The 20667-nt window shown below is 29.1% G+C and overlaps 1 protein-coding gene across 1 annotated transcript in view; it reads right to left on the bottom strand.

The window, feature by feature from the left end:
- Positions 1 to 20667, bottom strand: part of LOC111629787 (disks large homolog 1-like) — a 366953-nt gene that overhangs the window by 122956 nt on the left and 223330 nt on the right. Inside the window, exon 6 of the mRNA XM_023373697.1 lies at positions 11493 to 11528. Coding sequence (XP_023229465.1) covers positions 11493 to 11528 — 36 coding nt within the window. The remainder of the gene's footprint in view (positions 1 to 11492; positions 11529 to 20667) is intronic.

The following is a 20667-nucleotide window of genomic DNA, read 5'->3' as shown; positions in this document are numbered from 1 at the left end:
ATAAATGATGTGAAACAGACAAGTTTGGCCACAAAGGTAAAGAAAACGGGGAAAAAAATGTATGTTCAGAGGTCGAGCAAGTCCAGCAAGTCATCAATCAACAATATCTAGTGACACATGTTCCAGTATCGAAGACTGTAACCTCCCCAGTGACCAGATATCTAATAGTACAATAAAACTTTTAAAAATTCATGCAACCAAAAACGATTGTTACTAAATCACAAAAAAATATGTATCTTATATACATAACAATCATTAAGTAGAAATTGTTTTCTTTATTGTTTGAACTTTAACAAAGTATCTTATTAATTTTTTAAAGGGGGAATAAAAATTCAAAAAATAATTCAGCAAATATTTAATTGGTAAAAATGAAAAAATATCAAACGAATGGTAATGATTATGAATATAAATAAGATTAACTACAAATTAATTGATGTTTACAAAAACTTGAGCTCACTGATGCATTTAAAACAAACCAAATATATAATTATTTATCGCTTTAAACGGAATTAATATAAATACATTTTATTTTAAATTAAACTCGACAAACACAAGGGAAAATAATATTTTTCATATTAAAACCGTACATTTACAGTAAATTAACATTAATTACACCCAAATATGTAAACAACTCGAAAAACAAATGAACGAAAATCATTAAAGATAATATTATTAACTCAATTAAATATTAATATTCCAGCATTAACTAATTTATTATTATTTGTATTCAAAATTAGTTTCAAAATAAGGTTATATATTATTACTATTTTATTAATAATTATTCCAAACAATAATAGTATATTATTATTTGAAACAATTTTGAAATAAACGAAATCTTGTTATTAAAAAACTCCCTTCAAACTTCCTCCTGTTATGATTTTTTTGTTTGCCACATTCAGAAAAAACAAACAAGCAAACAAACAAAAAATACGCCGAAAAATCATTTACCAAAATACAATTTATCGCTAACTTTAATCAATATATACTATTGTGTGTTACAAAAATTTTATGGCAATTAACTTAAATTAAAAACAAAATGGTACAAGTTTTATAACAATGATTTTTACCTCGTTTTAAAGCAAATTGTAGTTTATAAAACTAAAAATTCACCAAAAACATATGTACTCTTAAAAGTTTTAAAGATTTGTTTTTATTAATAGTTGTAAAAATGTTTTGAATAATCTGAAGATAAATGTGAAGAAAAACGTCTTCAATTCACACAATGCAAAACCCCAAGGAACCAAAGATAACCGACCAATAAAAAGACTAGAAAGAAAAAGTCCTATCTAATGATCTGGTAATGACGTTGTCTTTTGTTCAGTTAAGTCTACTAGTTTCTGTCATTAGTAATTCCAATTTTCCAAATGAATTTTGATATATATTTGGAAATTATCTAAAACGAAAACATCAAATATTAATGTTTCTGAATGATTTAGTTTTTTAAATATTATTTTTCTAAAATTTAACATCATATATCTTACACTAATTATTATTATTCCCATTAATTTTTAATAGTTACCACATTTAATAAACAGCGAACTCAGTTACTTTAGAGCCAATTAAACCATTGAATTCCGATTAACTATAGATATAAGCTCAAAATTAAACATTTATATTTTGTTTTCCTACAATTTTGCAGAAACTTCAATTTCTGAATTTAACAAATTTCTTAACGAACAAAATAAGATTTCGATTTTCCCTAAAACACAATAAAATAAATAGTATTGCATTGCCTTGGATAAAAGGCAAAATTAAAAAAGTATTTAAAAATACATTCAAATAAATATAATGTGATATAAAACAATCCATATTCGAATCCAACAAATATATTTTAAAAAATATCAAATAACAATATTTTATTTGTGAATCAAACAACAAACCTACATTATTATTTAATTTATCGAGTTATATAACTAAATTAATTTGTGCTTCTTTGAATCTGTTATGTAAGTTTAAAAAATATTTTGTAATAGCTTCTCTTGTAAAGATTTATAAAATAAATGATTATATCTATATGTATTTTAGAAATAAATAAATTTCATTTATTATTTTTAATAATCATTATTTTACTTCTTATGAGTAACTGTGTGATTTTATAGACACGACTTGGAAACAACTGTTCTCCTCTAACTCAATAAGTGCCAACACTAAGAAGCAATGCTGTCATAACGGGAGTTTCATAACCACCAAATTACAATAGCTGCAGGACAACTGTAACTCACACGGAACACTTTTATACGTTACGTTGGAATATCCAGTCACCCGCGGCCTAACGACCAGCGTTATCTTCCACACTGACTGGCCATTCACTAGACATGAGAATACGGACCAGCAGATAGCGCCATGTACAATACAAATGTCCAAAGTCTGATAACGCTCCTCTTCCTCCCCCTTTCGCCATTATGTCGACATTGCTCGAGGACACAAAGTCGAATGACACCCTTTACCAATCTACATGGAGACTTAGAATGTCAAGAGTACATTTTCCACCTGTACAGTTCGATCGATGGCATCGATGTCAAACGAGGTACTCGCTCTTGGTGAGAGAATTAACAAGACAGTTCCGGCAATGTTGCAGATAAGAGACCAACACACTCAATTTCTCTACTGCAGACACTTTATCGTCGTTATTCACGCTCAGCGATTTCTAAAGCTGTCATATATCATCACTAGGCCAAACCTATCGTATATCGCCCATGATGTGACCCCAATAACTAAATCAGTTCAAACAGATTCTTAAGATAAAAAAAATATATTTTCTGGATTCGGCAAGCTTGCGTACTGATAATTTGACACAGCTTAATTCATTAATTCATCATATTAGCTTAATTCAATTTTAAAACTTCATTCATGCTATATATGGTATATCTCTCTATAGGCAAATCCATATTAGAAAAGGAAAAATACTTAACTTCATTACAGTGATCATAGAGTGTAAGTTTATTATTATTTTATAAGATATGGAAAAAATTCAGTTTTCACGGAAAAGAATGGAGGAAGGCATTAAAAGAGAATAATTAACATAAGGTGCCGAACTCGACACAATTGACCGTCTGCTTTCCTTTGAACGACTGGGCAACGAACCAAGTTGGATCCAGCTCGTTTATTTCATCGCGAGTTTTTTCTTTTTTTTTAATAAACTGAGAATTCAAAAATTTTAAGCTTTGGTACGACAGCCGATGCCGTTCAGTAAAAGCTTAACAGAACAGACGATGAATCGAATATCGACAGAATCCAGCTAACAAATCAATACAGACTAGCAGCAGATGGCATTTTTCTCCACTGTTCGATATTAAAGTCGCTGCCAGATAAGAACTTTCACGTATCGCTATTTTTAAGGATTATCTTTAGGCCTATGTATTTTCGTTTGTGTTAGATAACAAATTTAACTTTGCTAAAACATAATAAAATGTAACTGGTGTGTGTCGGAAAGGAATTTAATTTTACACCCATCTGTCGCGACTCGGATATAAAATCGATTCCTTAACGATTAAAGAGAAGAATGGCGATTAGTCAAAATTTGACACAAGTTTTAAAAATAATCTCTATAAATTCACTAACATACAATGAACAAACGATATAGATAATTCCCGTAATTCACGAAGTAAATGCCGCGTAAATTAAATAGTAGTCAATGCTTCAGGAAGAATAGTTTCAGAACGATAGGCAACACATTCGCCAGATATTTTAATAATAAAGGTTCAATACCGGTAAGCAATACGTATTTCGTTACTATGGAAACAAAACAACTCTTGGAAGTTTAATCAAACTACAGTGGTGCTTTTTCTTGGACAGATGGACGGATGAGATTTCTTCACACCGGAGACGTGCTAATCGTAATTGTAGTCTTACAAGTCGCCAATAATGGAGGTATTAACGGTAAAGAGAGAAACAAGAATTTTCTTCTCGAGAGCGGAGAGTTACAAGTGTCCTCAACAGTAAGTCCTACGTCCATCAAAGAAAGAGATTGCGGTCGATTTGTATCACGACATCGTCCGGCGAATTCCGTCATAAAAGTCGAGAGATCCAAGTTTTTATAACCTCAGTTTGATTTTATGATTCGTGGTCTTATTTCACGCAGCGCCGAGCTGAAACTCAGACGACGCTTTGTGGTAATTACTGTCGCTTTGCCCAAATTGAAATTCGAAACACATTGGACGAATAATTACATTTTGCCAGTGCGAAGCGCTAATTGCGCCGGCTGCAAGCTACAGCTATTTCTACCTGAAATAGGATGGCAGCAATTTGAATGAAGAATTATTTTCAGTGAAAAGAATATTTTTCCGTCCATTTTCACTCGATCCAATAAACAACTTTCTCTTCATAATTAAACCAATAAAATAAACCGAGAGTTACGATTACAACGGTGCGTGATAAAATATCATTTCTGTTCGGTTTCTCTTTTCGAGAAAAGTCACAATTATCATAATTTAGTGGCATTTGGATAGATTATACATTATTAAATTTATACTTCCTGTTTGCGTTTATCACAAAAATTTATGTAAAGTAAATCTTTAATTTTGTATGATTGTCATATCTTACTGTAATAATCTATTACTATAAATTTAATTGTTTATATGTATACATAATTGTTCAGACATTTAAAATGCATAACAAAAAATTTATAATTAAACCAAACCATTATACTGTAATAATTATAAAGATATTATAACGTCATAAAACTTATTTATTTTCATATTCAAAATATTTTTATCTGATGCTAACAATTTCTCAGGAGAATAGAAAAGAGTAGAAACAGTAAAAAACAAAAAAAATTCAGCGTTTGCAATATTAAAGTTCACATCATATTATTAATTAAGATTTTATCACGATAATTACTTTAGTCAAATAACTAAGGTTGACTAAAACGTACAGCTTGTAAATTTTTTCCCGATTAAAATAAAAACAAACAAGAAGACTTCATTTACATATATCAGAAGTCATTTCTGCACAAAACGCAATTTCAAGCACTTAATATGCGAAAAAATTGATAACGAATTAACTATAATTAATAATAATGACTCATTTAAAACCATTTCATTATTAATAAACGGAGTACGATGAAGCAAAAGTAACAAAATATAAGCACAATGCTCTAAAACTGATAGTAATATGGAAATAATAATAATAATAATAATAATAAATTTGTGTAAACTACACAATTTTTCTCCACAATGATATAAGATAACATAACGTGACGCAAGTGAAAGAAAATAAATAAAATATTTTCAAATGTCGAAAACATTTTTTAAAAACATTAATTTATAAAAATTTAAATAAAATGAAATGTGACTTAGACGGAATGCCAGGCGCTACGAACTTCAAGTAAATACATAAACTTTCGGTTTTAGAAATTACCGTCGTGAAAATCAATAGGCCTCATGTTTCATCATATAAATATGAAGCATATCAAAATCGTTTTCATTTACTTAGCTTATTTAGTTATTTTAGTACATAAATTGATCACGGACAAAGAAAATTTGTTAAATCGTGTTTACTTCTACTCCATCAAATTCCGGAATCATTTTTTATTCCTACATTCCTATATTTTTATTCCTTATTTTTTATCTTAAATTGTTGAAAAATAAAATATAAAAAGAGTATTTAAATAGAGAGCTTAAAATACACGATTATATTTTATTAAANAAATAAAAAAATAATTTTTAACGATACAATAGTCTTCGTTAGGCTTAACATCGACGAAAATTCAAAGCGAAGCGACACGCAACGGAGAAAAATTTCAACATGGGATAGGTTAATATATTTTTTCGTGCGTAATCGGTTATCCGAAAAATAAGTAATCCGAACCACCTCAGTCCCCAATTGATTCGGATAAACGACGTTCTACTGTATTTATTATTTCTGATTATAATAAGAAGTAAAAAAAATTTCTAACCATTATTATGAAAATATACTATTACATTCTTGGGCATTTGGAATATAATAGAGTTTTTAAATGGTGTTTGCAGCGTTTTGATTGATTTGAAAAGTGATTAGTTAGTCTTTATGAATAAATTTTGATTTCATTTTATTCAGAAAAAACAACTGCATCATCACTAATGTACATTTGTAAAAATACCTCTGCTAATGCAAACGTATGATATATTTATACAATTTAACACGGCATTCTGCTTATTTCCACTTCCATATCTGAAAATATTATACAGTATCAAATTTATTTGTAAACTTTCAATACTTACAAAATTTTTCGAGCTAATAGAATAATTTAAAATTTAAAAAGAATGAAAATAAATTCGTAATAATATATTCTAATTTATACCAAAATTTAATTTTCGTTAGTTCCTTTATAATGAAATTTTATTATTTAAAGTTTAAAGTTCCATAGTAATGGATGAACGACAAACAGAAAGAAAAAAAATTACAGTCTATTCTGTCAGAACGTAAAATATTTTTGTAAATATATATAAATGATGTTATACCATAGAAAAATGTGAAAACCAATACGATTATTTCGCGAAACCACTTTCAATACGTGTTATTCTTAGGCGGCATAAATTTCTTTTCAATAAATAAATGTGTAAAATCATTGAATTTTCCTCTAAATATTCACGCAATTAACTTAATTTTCGGGTTATTATATAAACGTGTGTGCATTATATATAACCAATTTATTACAACTTTTGTGCTTTCTTATAAAATATCAAATCATATTGTTCGCATAATGTTATGAATTTTTACCAGGAGAGGAACAAAAAATTGATACAGTCCCAAGAAAATACTTGTAACTAATTAAAGTCGCAAATTCGACAGATATGATGTGAAAAAAAGCAGCGAAGACGAATAATACCTATTGCTCCCAAGATGAACCAAGCATGTTAAACGAAAAGAAATTTTAAACTTATGATGTCTGTATATTACATATATAAAGCAAAAACGGCAGTGTTAAGGAACCGACTTAAAACTCTAAAAACGCCGATGCAGCAGAAAATATGAATTATGATAACAAGCATTAGAGCGAGAGAACGGTAGCAGCTGTTTTCCAAATCCGCGACTCCTGTCACTCACTACAAATTCACAAGATTTCCGATTAAGTAACTCGGAGATAAACAATGTTTATTTGTAGATATCTCGACCCGGAGAACAGCTTTGGTTTTCATTTGCAAATGTGTTAAAATTATCGAAAATTATTTATCTAACGCAGGGCTTCTTAAACTTTTTCACTCGCGACCTCCCTTTTACCTAATAAAGTTTTACGCGACCCCTGTATATAGATATATAAAATAAAAATATAAATATTTTACTATTTTGCAAAGTTAACAGTAAAACTTTTATTATTAAAAGGAGTCAAACCAGCACAATTATCTACTGATTAAAAGAAAAAGCACGTTTGATATTAAAATATTCTGTAAGATCTGTAAACGATTCTAGTTTTATTATTTATGAAATGCAGATGACACAACGTTACGAAATGGCTAAAAATACTTTAAACGAATTTATATGAAAAATAGAAGCAAAACTATACAAACAAAAATAATGAAGCATGTAAAGAAACAAATGGATAAAACATTATTAACTAACAAAGAAAAATTCTCTCTCTTTTTAAAATAAAACTTCCACGTGCTGTAATATTAATGACTATACAAATGCAACAATCTACGAGATACTAATGTAAAAATCTAGCAACGAGTTGCCTAACTTTCCAGGCAAAAACATATAAAACTGCGTGTGGCGCCATCTGTTACAAGATTTTATTTTAAAAATATTTTTATATTCTTAATTATTATAAAATGGCAAAAAGCTTAATTTTGAGAATAGATATGAGTTTTATAAAAAAATTGTAAATGATGACAACGAATAAAATCTTCATTAAGTCCAACTCTACTCGAGATACGAAGTACTGTACAGTACAGTACAACCCACCTCTATTTTCCCCACCCCTAGACCTTTAACAACCAAAATTTAATCGCATCAATCCCCATAATACACAAACCTCCCTGCAAAATTTCAATAATTTTCGACAAAAAGCACATGAGTTATTAAGCTTCAAAATGAACAAAATCTCGTCTCCCACATACACTAACATTCAACCACACAGGAAAAAAAAATCCCAATTTTTTTGAGTTTCTTGATGCTTCAAGGTCCCAAAGTCCAAAAATGTAAAATTCACGGAGGTCATTTTTTGACCGATCGCCATACTTTCCCTCTGTTATGTGTAACAACATGGGAAGTAAAAATTAATATTTAGGCCTATCTATTACAATCTTCTTGAACTACAGTAGAGGGTCGTTTATCTGAAAGTCAGTTATCCGAAAGAATTCCAGTCGGCAAATTTTAATTTTCGCTAGTGCTGTGGCGCTGCAATCTTTGGCTACATCTTGGGCTACTCCAATATTTTTTTTTGTTGGTGTGTGTGTTTTAGTGGAAACACTGGCACTTTTGTGTAGTGTTTTTCTGAGGACTGTGTGTCGCGCTGAATCAAACATTTTTGATACTGGATTAACTTCTAAAGTATAATTTTTTTTGTTTTTATATTTTTCAATATATTTATTTTGTTTGTAAAAAATAAAGAAATAATTTTTAACGATACAATAGCCACGATTATTATTTTAAAAAGTTTACATTCAGCTTAACATCGACAAAATTCAAAGCGAAGCGACACGCAACGGAGAAAAATTTCAACATGGGATAGGTTAATATATTTTTTCGTGCGTAATCGGTTATCCGAAAAATAAGTAATCCGAACCACCTCAGTCCCCAATTGATTCGGATAAACGACGTTCTACTGTATTTATTATTTCTGATTATAATAAGAAGTAAAAAAAATTTCTAACCATTATTATGAAAATATACTATTACATTCTTGGGCATTTGGAATATAATAGAGTTTTTAAATGGTGTTTGCAGCGTTTTGATTGATTTGAAAAGTGATTAGTTAGTCTTTATGAATAAATTTTGATTTCATTTTATTCAGAAAAAACAACTGCATCATCACTAATGTACATTTGTAAAAATACCTCTGCTAATGCAAACGTATGATATATTTATACAATTTAACACGGCATTCTGCTTATTTCCACTTCCATATCTGAAAATATTATACAGTATCAAATTTATTTGTAAACTTTCAATACTTACAAAATTTTTCGAGCTAATAGAATAATTTAAAATTTAAAAAGAATGAAAATAAATTCGTAATAATATATTCTAATTTATACCAAAATTTAATTTTCGTTAGTTCCTTTATAATGAAATTTTATTATTTAAAGTTTAAAGTTCCATAGTAATGGATGAACGACAAACAGAAAGAAAAAAAATTACAGTCTATTCTGTCAGAACGTAAAATATTTTTGTAAATATATATAAATGATGTTATACCATAGAAAAATGTGAAAACCAATACGATTATTTCGCGAAACCACTTTCAATACGTGTTATTCTTAGGCGGCATAAATTTCTTTTCAATAAATAAATGTGTAAAATCATTGAATTTTCCTCTAAATATTCACGCAATTAACTTAATTTTCGGGTTATTATATAAACGTGTGTGCATTATATATAACCAATTTATTACAACTTTTGTGCTTTCTTATAAAATATCAAATCATATTGTTCGCATAATGTTATGAATTTTTACCAGGAGAGGAACAAAAAATTGATACAGTCCCAAGAAAATACTTGTAACTAATTAAAGTCGCAAATTCGACAGATATGATGTGAAAAAAAGCAGCGAAGACGAATAATACCTATTGCTCCCAAGATGAACCAAGCATGTTAAACGAAAAGAAATTTTAAACTTATGATGTCTGTATATTACATATATAAAGCAAAAACGGCAGTGTTAAGGAACCGACTTAAAACTCTAAAAACGCCGATGCAGCAGAAAATATGAATTATGATAACAAGCATTAGAGCGAGAGAACGGTAGCAGCTGTTTTCCAAATCCGCGACTCCTGTCACTCACTACAAATTCACAAGATTTCCGATTAAGTAACTCGGAGATAAACAATGTTTATTTGTAGATATCTCGACCCGGAGAACAGCTTTGGTTTTCATTTGCAAATGTGTTAAAATTATCGAAAATTATTTATCTAACGCAGGGCTTCTTAAACTTTTTCACTCGCGACCTCCCTTTTACCTAATAAAGTTTTACGCGACCCCTGTATATAGATATATAAAATAAAAATACAAATAAAATCACAAAATAATTTATTCTAAAACAATTCTTTGATATACGTATTATTTTACCATTTATTAAAGACAAAAGCAAATTTGCATACAAATGAGATGGATGCACTTGTTATTTTTTACATAAAGAATGAAATCTTGGCTTAATATTTGACACTGCAGGACGCAGGGCATCATCAGCGTTTACCGACATTTTGATTTTACAATGGTCAATGTCGAAAGCGCTACTTTGCATAAATACATTACTTACAAGTTAGTGTAAAATTTGTGTTGTCAAATTTTTGCGACTCCGCACATTCAGTTAGGCAACCCTCTTTGAAGTTGCGACCAGTTTAAGAAACCCTCATCTGAAGCAAAATTTGTCAGATAAAAAGCATTCAGATTAAAAACACGCTATTTAGAAAAGAGAGAGAGAAAAATAAATAAATAAATAAAAATAACAATAAAATTCGAGTCAATAAAATCAAAGAATGAAAAAGTTCAGATATAAGAGAGGAGAAATATAAAAGTTATTAATAATATCAAGAAAACCGAAATATAAGATGTTGTCAATTGTTGACTTGCATTGAGCATATAATTGCCATAGCGATTTTGCGAAATACACACATTGCTTTAATAAGATAGAATATTACACATGTGTCCAAAACTTAAGAACGAACACAATTGCTAGCGGTGATAACTAGAAAAAGCCATCGAGCCAGTCGGTGACCAACCAGCAACAACGCCATGAATGCTGCATCGCAGTTCGAAGTGGATATATTCCGTACTGACTTGTCTCTGTCTGGGTCAATCATTGGTAAGCACTTTCCATCCGTTCTCCAATTATGTTCGACTGCTTTATGTATCTTTCTTCACCAAAGACTTACTTTTATTGCTTTGATTTATAAAATCTTACAAGTTGTTGTGTGTTAGACGTCGGTTAATACAATTCTTGTCATATTTGTCTGCAGTTCTCTCTATTCATGTACAAATATCGCCCGTAAGTTTTGGATACGTGTGTAACAATGACCTTATATCTAAATTTAGTAACCAAACAAAATTCATAAATTTCAACTTCGATATATTCAATAAAAATACAAAATATAAATCTGAGTTTTATATATATAAATAGGCATTTCGCTATAGTTAAACAATCAATAAGATAAATAAATAATTTATAATAAAAATACATTCATTTCCACTTCCATTGTTAACTACTTATATTTATAAAGAATTAATTAAAATATTTCGTTATTAAAACAATTATATTTTTACGATGTTATAGATATTTCTATTGGCTATTTTAATTTTAAATACATTATGAAATTCTGATTTTTCTTAAAAATATGAAAACAAAAAGTATTTACCTGGTCGCTATCTTGAGCTTGCCAGCTGTCATTGCTCTGAAAGAGAAAAAGAAAAACAGAAAATGAATTGATATAGTGACAAATCAAACAACCGCGTATCAAAAATGCAATTTTCCCAGCTGAATCATCCATTTCTTTAGCCATACAATACACACTCGACAGTTACCTAACGACACATTTACACGCAAAACAAAAACAGAAGAGTGCATCTCCTAGACGCAGCAGTTTGGTTTTACGTTTAAAATCGATCGAAAGGAACCACCAAAATAATATATATATATATATATATATATTTCTTTTTTAAAATTTGCATTTCCTTTAACTCAGTGTTTCTCAACGGAGGCGATATCGCCTCTATGTGGGCGTTTTCCATGTTGATGGGCGATTAGTAACAATTTATATTTTGGGGGAGGCGATATAGTAAAACATTATATTAAGAATAATTAGATATTCTATTCGTTATATCGTACAATAATTAAACAAATAACATTATCCTAGTCACTAGTCTATTCAATGCAGTACGAATTTGGCGTTAGCTTGGCCCTCGGCATCGGAATTTGTAGTAAGGGGGCGATACTACGTTGAAGGGGACGACGATTCGTTAGAGGTTGAGAAACACTGCTTTAATTGAAGCATAGTAAGGAATTCTTCGTTTAGTTTTCGTAACGTTATGGACTAATTTCCAAGCAATCAACAGTATTCTTCTCTATTACTGTTTATAAAAGAAAATTATTCTCCAGAGTAAGATTAAATTAAAACGAGTTGCTGAACGTGTTTATGATATACAGAAACATAAATAAAAGAAATGCAAAAAAAACTATTTTTCATGTAGAAAACAAAATATAATACTAAATTACTGAAAAAATACATTTTGATACGAAGTGAATGAAAATTATAGTCAAGACCAGAATATAGATTACGCGTAAATCAAACCACATATTGATATCGAGTGAAATCGATACATCAAAACTAAAAAAACGGAACAAGAACTTCAATAATATAAACGAAATTATAATAATCGCAGAGAAACCAGTCGATATCGCTCTATATTTTTTGTCGTTCTTACATTTTCTTGCTTCTTTTCTGGACTGAAGAAATTGAAATTTATAAGAAAAAAAAACCTCAAAAGATTTTTGAATGTTGAGAGCTGCAGTGTACTATAACAATGTATATAACGCTGTCACATTATACCCAACTTTCAAAATTTTCGATATCGTAAATTTTTACATTTAGCGTTGATTGTATCTTTACAAAAAACAACAAACGACAAAAACGCGTACTCCAGGAAAAAATAATACATAAAATGGAAAAAACAGCTGAAAAGTGAGACATAGCATTTATTCAATAAAGCCTTAAGATGTCAGGCAACTCGAGATCATCGATCTCAAGAACGGACTCGAATCGAATTCTTTTTCACCACAAAACCGGTAATGGTATTATTATTCACCTTTAGAAAATTCAAATTCTTTATGGCAAAACCGGTGCTTTTTTTTACAAAGCAGTAAATCCATTTTCAAACTTTTTACAATGGATGTCGGTATCTTCTCGGAGTTCCAGTAAAAGAACGAAAGGCATCCCTGTAAATGGCGTCGCGTAAAAGTCTTTGCTATCAACTACTGCACTTTTATAATTATAAATAAAAAAGTAAATAAATTCTTCCAGAAGTCAATCTGGATTCCGTAGCAATTATCTGATTAGTTTTTTGACGAAATATTGTGAGCTATATTGGTCGTCTCATATTTTAGATTTCTTAGCAAAAATCTTCTTCGATACGGTACAATAAAGCTTATATACGTCAAATATGATAAAAAAAACTTTTAATCGTATAGGCACGAAAAGATTGTATTTCGTATTTCAATTAAAATTTAAAAAAAAACAATAAATATTTGAACAAGCTGTACGTTCAATAACAAATAAAGTAAACCAAATGATTTTCTTGTAATGGTAACTTAATGTTTACTGATCTTATAAATTATCATGCTTTGCAGTTTGACCGTTCTATTTATAAGAGCGTAAACGATTCGATAAATGTACAACGATTTCGATAAACAATGAAATGAACTTACAGCCGAAGGATAAGCCGAAGAAGGAAATACTTTTGTTAGTATCCTTAAACGAATCCGGGCTAGAAACCTCATGACGAGGAGGAGCAGCTGCAGTACACTTCCACGCTTGGTCGACACAGGCTCAACTGACGTTAGAACAGACCGCCGCACGTGTGTTCGGCGCGTGCTTTGAACGTCACGGCGCTAGTTCGCCATCCCGGATAGGATTGGCCACCCCCTCAAATGGTGGGTGGAACGCGCCCGGTTTTAATGATGAAATCAATACCCAGAGCCCCCTGCAACTCGGATACTCGACTAGAAGTGGACAACTCGCACTCTATCATTGTCAACGCAGCTTCAGAAAAGAATTACCTAAACCAAAAAGTCAAACCGATTGTAAACTAATATATTCCCATTTACTCTACGGATAAATGCGAATGAAGGATCAAATTCCCATTAATAAAACGGCGAAAAACAAACCGAACGCAGTTAATTCATAAAGTAACCGCGAATGTCATTAACATTGTTTGCAATCACAGATGAAGAATGCAATCAAATCTGTGAACAAATACCTAATAAAAAAAATAAACACGGTATTAAATACGAGTCTTCTAAGTTATTGCCTTTGGATAGAATGAACTTGGCAAAGCCATCGCGTCGCCATGGTTACAGTGAAGATGGGGAAAGAAGATGGATAAGAGAAACTTGACTGCAGATACACATTTATATAGGAGCAGGTAAGTTTTACGGAATAATGTTCCTCGCAATGCTACAAGCAAATGTAATAGAAGAAAACTAAGATCTTAAAAAAATTACAATAGACTTCTAAATAAATTCAGTTATATCTATTCTCGCTGGTAAAAATTTTCTTGAGGCTGAGAATTCTTTATATCTTTTGAAGGATGAATTTTTATACATTGTTATTTGACAGAAACATTTAATCGAATTTCGATAATAATCACGAAGCACTGATATCATTTTCATAAAAGCATTAAATCTCTGGCCTTAAAACTTTTTAGATAAGAATCCTTACAATATGTTCACACATTTAATGACACATTAAATAGATAGAATAACTCATTAATAAATTAATTAAAATTCGAAAATTCTACTTAAAAATTAGTCTATTGATTAAAGATAACAATTAGAATTGTGCCCCTAACAATTTACTAAAGAATGAACAAATCTTTCGGCGAAAAAATTATTATTCTTTTCATCTTCGCTTTAAACAAAATTTTTATTTCATTTTTAAACGAAATAAAGTTCTTGAACAAATATATCTAATTTAATTATTCTAATTTACAGCTAACTGTATTATTTGGATGACATATAACTTCATATTAATTTTACAATTTCATTTCAATTTCTTAACGTAGTGGTTTAATTACATTTCCAACAATTTCCAAATACTCTGTCCTCTATATTGTAATACATATATATAAACATAAATTAGCTAATTATTATTAAACTATGAGTTTCATCATTAGTAATTCCATGTTGATTCTCTTATCTCAAGCGAAACATTAGTTTCTTAAAATAATATATTAATAAAGATTATTTTCCTTACATGCTTTGAAGAATAATATTTATAACGATAATTAATACATTATGGTTATCCGTTAGAAATAATACAATTAAAGGAGGTATTTTAGCCAATAGTCCATAAATAGTCTTAATACAATATAGAAAACAACTTTCATCATTTATAAAATATCACGGAATAATTAAAAATTTTCTAAAAGAGTGAATTAACATCAATTGAATTTAATTATCGATTAAATTTCCAGTATATTTTGTATTGTATTAATCAGAAATTAACGGGCAGTTAAGTGCATCACTAACGAATTCGAAATTTCTGGCATTTTTTCAAGATAATTAGGTAGGCGTACAGCTAATACGATTCTAAAAACATCCCAAATATTAACAGAAAGTATGGACATACGATTAGCATAGTAGAATATATTCGAACACCATTGCAAGGATATTCTTATATCGTTTACTGAACTGCTTAATAAACATTTGACTAATGACAAGAGACATTTTATATTAAAATTTATGCAACCGAAGTTGGGATCGATTTTTAAAAACCAACTTCGTGGTTGGTTGCGATGGTTTCCTAAAAACACGCAAAAGATAAAAATAATCGCAATATAATAAAATGTAAAGTTTTGAAAATTAAAGTTATAAAGGAATAAATTTTTCCAAAAAATAAAAAAGTTGATCAAATTAAAATATGATTTTTTAAAAATATTTTTAATAAAATGTACTGTACATCCAGAAATTATCAGAATTTTCTGTTAATTTTTGAACGTCTTTTATTTTCTACGAATAATTAAATTATATTAATAATAAATAAACGCTTCAGATAATTTGGCATGAAAAAATGTCTGCATCAACAAACAGAAATCTGCTACTACCTTTTTCATTTACAGTATATTTTAGTATATATATTTAGTATTCTATAAAAATTAACTACAGTATATTATTTACAGTTAAAGTTAGAGAATTTGAAAACGAAAATTTAATTACAACTTCTGCATTTAAGTAGCTGATACAAATAAATTATGAATAAATAAATAAATATTATATATATAATTTTACAATAATTTATAATTAATGTGTAACATGATAGGTAGGTCATTTCCATCACAATAATAAAATATTCCTCATGTGCAAATATATTGAGCATAAAAAATATTTTTGTTATGAATAAATATAAATTTGTTCAGATAGTGTGTGCCATCTTCAAAAGTTTTTCTTCGAAAGACCATATTACATTTCGTAAATAAGGGTGAAAGGGTGGATTTTAAAAATAGCGTAATATTAACATATGTCGTATTTTCAAAAATAATACATGCGAGTTTAATTATTTGTTTCAAAGGAACAACATTTTCACCATACCCTAATCAGTGCCAGTTACCACTAGGAGTCGCAGACAACTGCCTACGGGCGGCCACCCGTCGCTACAAAGAAACAAAAAGGAATAGCCGAATAATTTTCTTCTTCTTTCTGACGGCCGCCTATGATGAGTCACTATCAATACTTGTTTGTAATTCACAGGTACTATTTGTATTTATCAAGATGACAAGATGATTTTCGTTTATTTGATACTTATCCAAATTGAAACACCGGAATATCGCCTAGAGGCAAACTGATTCTAAATTTATTAGTAATATGATTGGAAATTCTTGCCAGACAAAAACATTTAATTATATTCATAACCAAGACCGATTTTAAGTGTTTACATATGATATTTGGATATAATGTATTTCATTTTAAAGAATGTTCTCAAACAAATAATCGAAATTCTAAAAGCAACCCACCAACAAGAGAATTGTTGAAATTTCGAAAGTTATATTGAGACAACTATAAAAGTTAATTAAATTCGTTTCTTAAATAAATCCCTGTACTTTTCATGTAAAGAAATATCGATTGCTTCCACCTTCAAATCTAAGCGATAAATCTTCTACACACTTCAAAGTTGAAAGGATTTTGAGAATTTGATATCTCTTGAGGCAGCGTCCAACTTTTGAAAACGATCTTGGAAACGCTGCTTCAGCTGTGAAATAATCTTTAATGTAAAAAATAGAAAATGATGCGCTACATTCGTTTTTCTGTGTTGACAGCAAAGAAATAAAAAGACAAAAAATAAACATCTGAATGTTGCACTCTCTCTTGGTTGTTTTCAGAATTCTTAATTCTCTAAGAAACAATGAAATGCTTTCTAGTGGCTGTTCAAAATACTTACGAATTTCGATGTCAAATGCAAATGTAAACTTTAACCGTCTCATAGTAACTTGATTTAAAAAAAAATAAATTAATGTATTGATTTCATTCGGCGGAAAGCACTTTACTAGCCACAATAAGCCCGCCAGTAGTAGAGTGAAAAGCTTCCCTTTCTAAAGTAGGAAAAGGAAAATATCAATATTTATTAGAAGTGACTTATGTATTGAAGGAAAAAAGTAGATTTTTAATATATCCATTTGAACTGCGTTTATACTTCCCGACTTAAATAATAAAGTTAATTACTTGTTTACATTGATGTTAAAAGATTGTGACAAATTATTAACAATAGATTCCTCCGATAAAATAAACTAAAATATCTCACTATATTATAATAGTTTTATCGAATTAATCTTTTAATATAATCTATTAGCAAATTATTTTTGACTAAATTAATTACATTTTATTTCCACGCATCCTCTTTAATATTTTACAGATAAAAGACATCATTTATAAACTGTTAAAAATTTTATGCGACATATCCGAAAAACATAAATTCCTTCATTCAACGCTAAATCACCAACATTTATTTAATATTTATTATTTTAAAAACGTCAATTTAGCTTTGAGTCAAGATCGGATTCAAAAACAAATTCCTCACGGCGGAGAAGTACCTTCATGTCGTACGGTATTTTCGTGTAATAAAAATAAGAATATCAAATGCATTTAATCGACACTTAATTTGATTAAATTCATTTCGGGTCAATCGCATCCAAATGACAGAGTAGAGGTATTGAAATTCACATAATAGGATTCCAATACCTCTACACACTCAGCGATTGAAAAATATTTGTTTCATTTTCATCGGAAACAGAAATAAAAATATAGAATATAAATTATTTATATATGTATAAAATGTAAATTCAGTAAACTACTAACAGAGTTTAACAATCTCGAAGAGTATAAATAATTTTCATATTTAATATAAAAACTTAAAACTGCAAAATTAAAAATAATTGCCAATCAATAAAATATAAGTTCTTAATAAACCGATATTTGCAATCTATATATATATACACATATAATATATATATGTACATATATATATAGATAGATATATTATAGTATTTAATATCGGTATCATTTATCAAAGTTCATACAAAACATCGTTAGTTATAGATCTACATCCCACTAAGTTTTTATATATTTAATCAATCCAACAGTAAATACAAGCGTACATACATTTATTTTATATTAGACATTAATAATTCTGTTATAAATATAAATGAATGCGCATGTTACTTTTCATTCGCGATAATAAATCGTAAGCTATATTATACACAAGGGCTTGAGAAATTACAATTTTACAATATTTTTTTAATTGTCTATTATTTAACTAGCCAGGTTACCGCCCGATAATGAATCTGGCGTTATCATTTGATTATTAAACTATGTTTATGTTGCAAGTAACAAAAATTTGTTTGGTTTTTGTAAAGCCTAAAACCAAAACATAAAAATTACTCATAGAAAGCAATATCGTGGTTAATTTTTCACATTACATTAATGAAGAACGACGCTTTGATCCAAACTACATATGAAAAATTGTGTGGTCAGAATCGAATCGAACCCGGATGCTGCAGCAAAAGATCTGCTTATTTTGATTACATACTAATTCCAGAAGAAATTCAAAACGTTAATTTTAATTCTTCTGTAAAACAATAAAGGTTTTAGCTATTCAAAACAATATTTTAAAATTATCCATCCGCCTAAATTCACATCTGCAATGGAAACGCAGATGTGAATTTCCTGGATGGAATCTATTACTTACGTGATAAAAACAAACAGTGAAACTAAAGAATGAAAATAAACAGTCTCGACTGTGAAGCTTATTCAACAATAAATAATGACAAAAATAATGATAAAAATATTTTAAAATATTATGAAAAATCAGCAAATGCCAACTGTAAGCAATAAAACCAACACTATTTTAAAATTAGCTTTCAATATTTGTCAAATTTATTGATAATATAGAGGAGAAGGTGGTATTATGGAACCCCAATTACATTTTAGTGAATTGTAAACAAGGTATCATAACTACACCCACATTTTTTGTGCGAAAAGTACTGGTAACTAGTAAACTAAATGTTCCTAATTGGATTTTTCGCTAGTGTAATTATAAGTATGGTTTTTGAAGGCTTTTGTACAAAAAGTCCGAAAGTAGGCTTAGAGAAAATCGGGTGGTAATATGGAACCTTACTGTATATTTTCAAAAAAATGCTTTAATGTAGCCAAAAACAAATAGGAAAGGACAAAAAATGTTAAATAATTACAAAATTATTTACTCCAATGTATTTTATCGCAAAAATGCTTTTATAATAGAAAAATATGACCTCCATCAACAATATATATTCCAGCAGCTCTTTTTCGATATTCTCAGGAAGAATTGGCTTTCTACCTAGTGTCTTTTTCACAAATTGCTCTGGAGGAATGTCTGCTTGCAAATAGAAAGTTCGGAGGAGTTGAGTTCCATATTACTGTAAAAGCACCAATGGGGTCCGTATTTCACGCATCGCCATCTCGAATTAACTTATGTCTGTCAAGACCAAAATTTAAAAAACGTGAACATCACACAGATTAATATGTACCCCTAAGTCTCTGGAACGGAATACATGCACCAGTGAACCTACAACTACACGATTTATATTTTAAAAATAATTAAATTCACTTAGCATTCAAAACTTGCGAATTTTGAAAAAAACAAATTTGCTGATTAAATACGGACAACTGTTTAACTGAAGTAAAACGGGTTTTCCCCTTGCTATGGATGTTTGCCTAGTTCAGTTCAGCCACATTCCGCTACAGTTCGCCTTTATTATCAGTTCGAAATGGGGTGGTTCCATAATACCCGCAGTGTTCCATAATACCACCTTCTCCTCTATTAATGTCTTTCAATTTGTTGCATAATCAATATTATTTGCTGTCTATATTATACGCCATTTAAAAAAACAGAAATAGAATTTTTAATTATTAAGATTTTTAATTGCAAATTAAAAAAAATACACGATTTATGATATATAATGATATTAATAGAATACGTTTAATTATTATTTTTAATAAAAGAAAAAAAATCTTTTTATCTTACGAAATTTTCATAATTTGTATGAACCGAGAAAAATAAATTTATCACCTTAAAGAAAATTCGAGTTAATTGTGGTCTCTTATTCCATCAAAATTTATGGATTAAATTTAGGAACAAATAAATGACTTAATGAGTTAACCTCTAAACGTAGATATAAAAATGATATTTATTTTTGTTTTTATTGCCTGAAGTCCTGACCTCAGTAACATATACCTGCTTTTATACTTTGTTAATATTCGAATAACATTCAAAGAATATTAATAAATTT

This window comes from Centruroides sculpturatus, unplaced genomic scaffold, assembly GCF_000671375.1.
Source record: "Centruroides sculpturatus isolate CEXI.00-Female unplaced genomic scaffold, Cexi_2.0 scaffold517, whole genome shotgun sequence".
In the NCBI taxonomy this organism is placed as follows: Eukaryota; Metazoa; Arthropoda; class Arachnida; order Scorpiones; family Buthidae; genus Centruroides; species Centruroides sculpturatus.
This window is presented reverse-complemented; position numbering and strand designations above follow the sequence as displayed.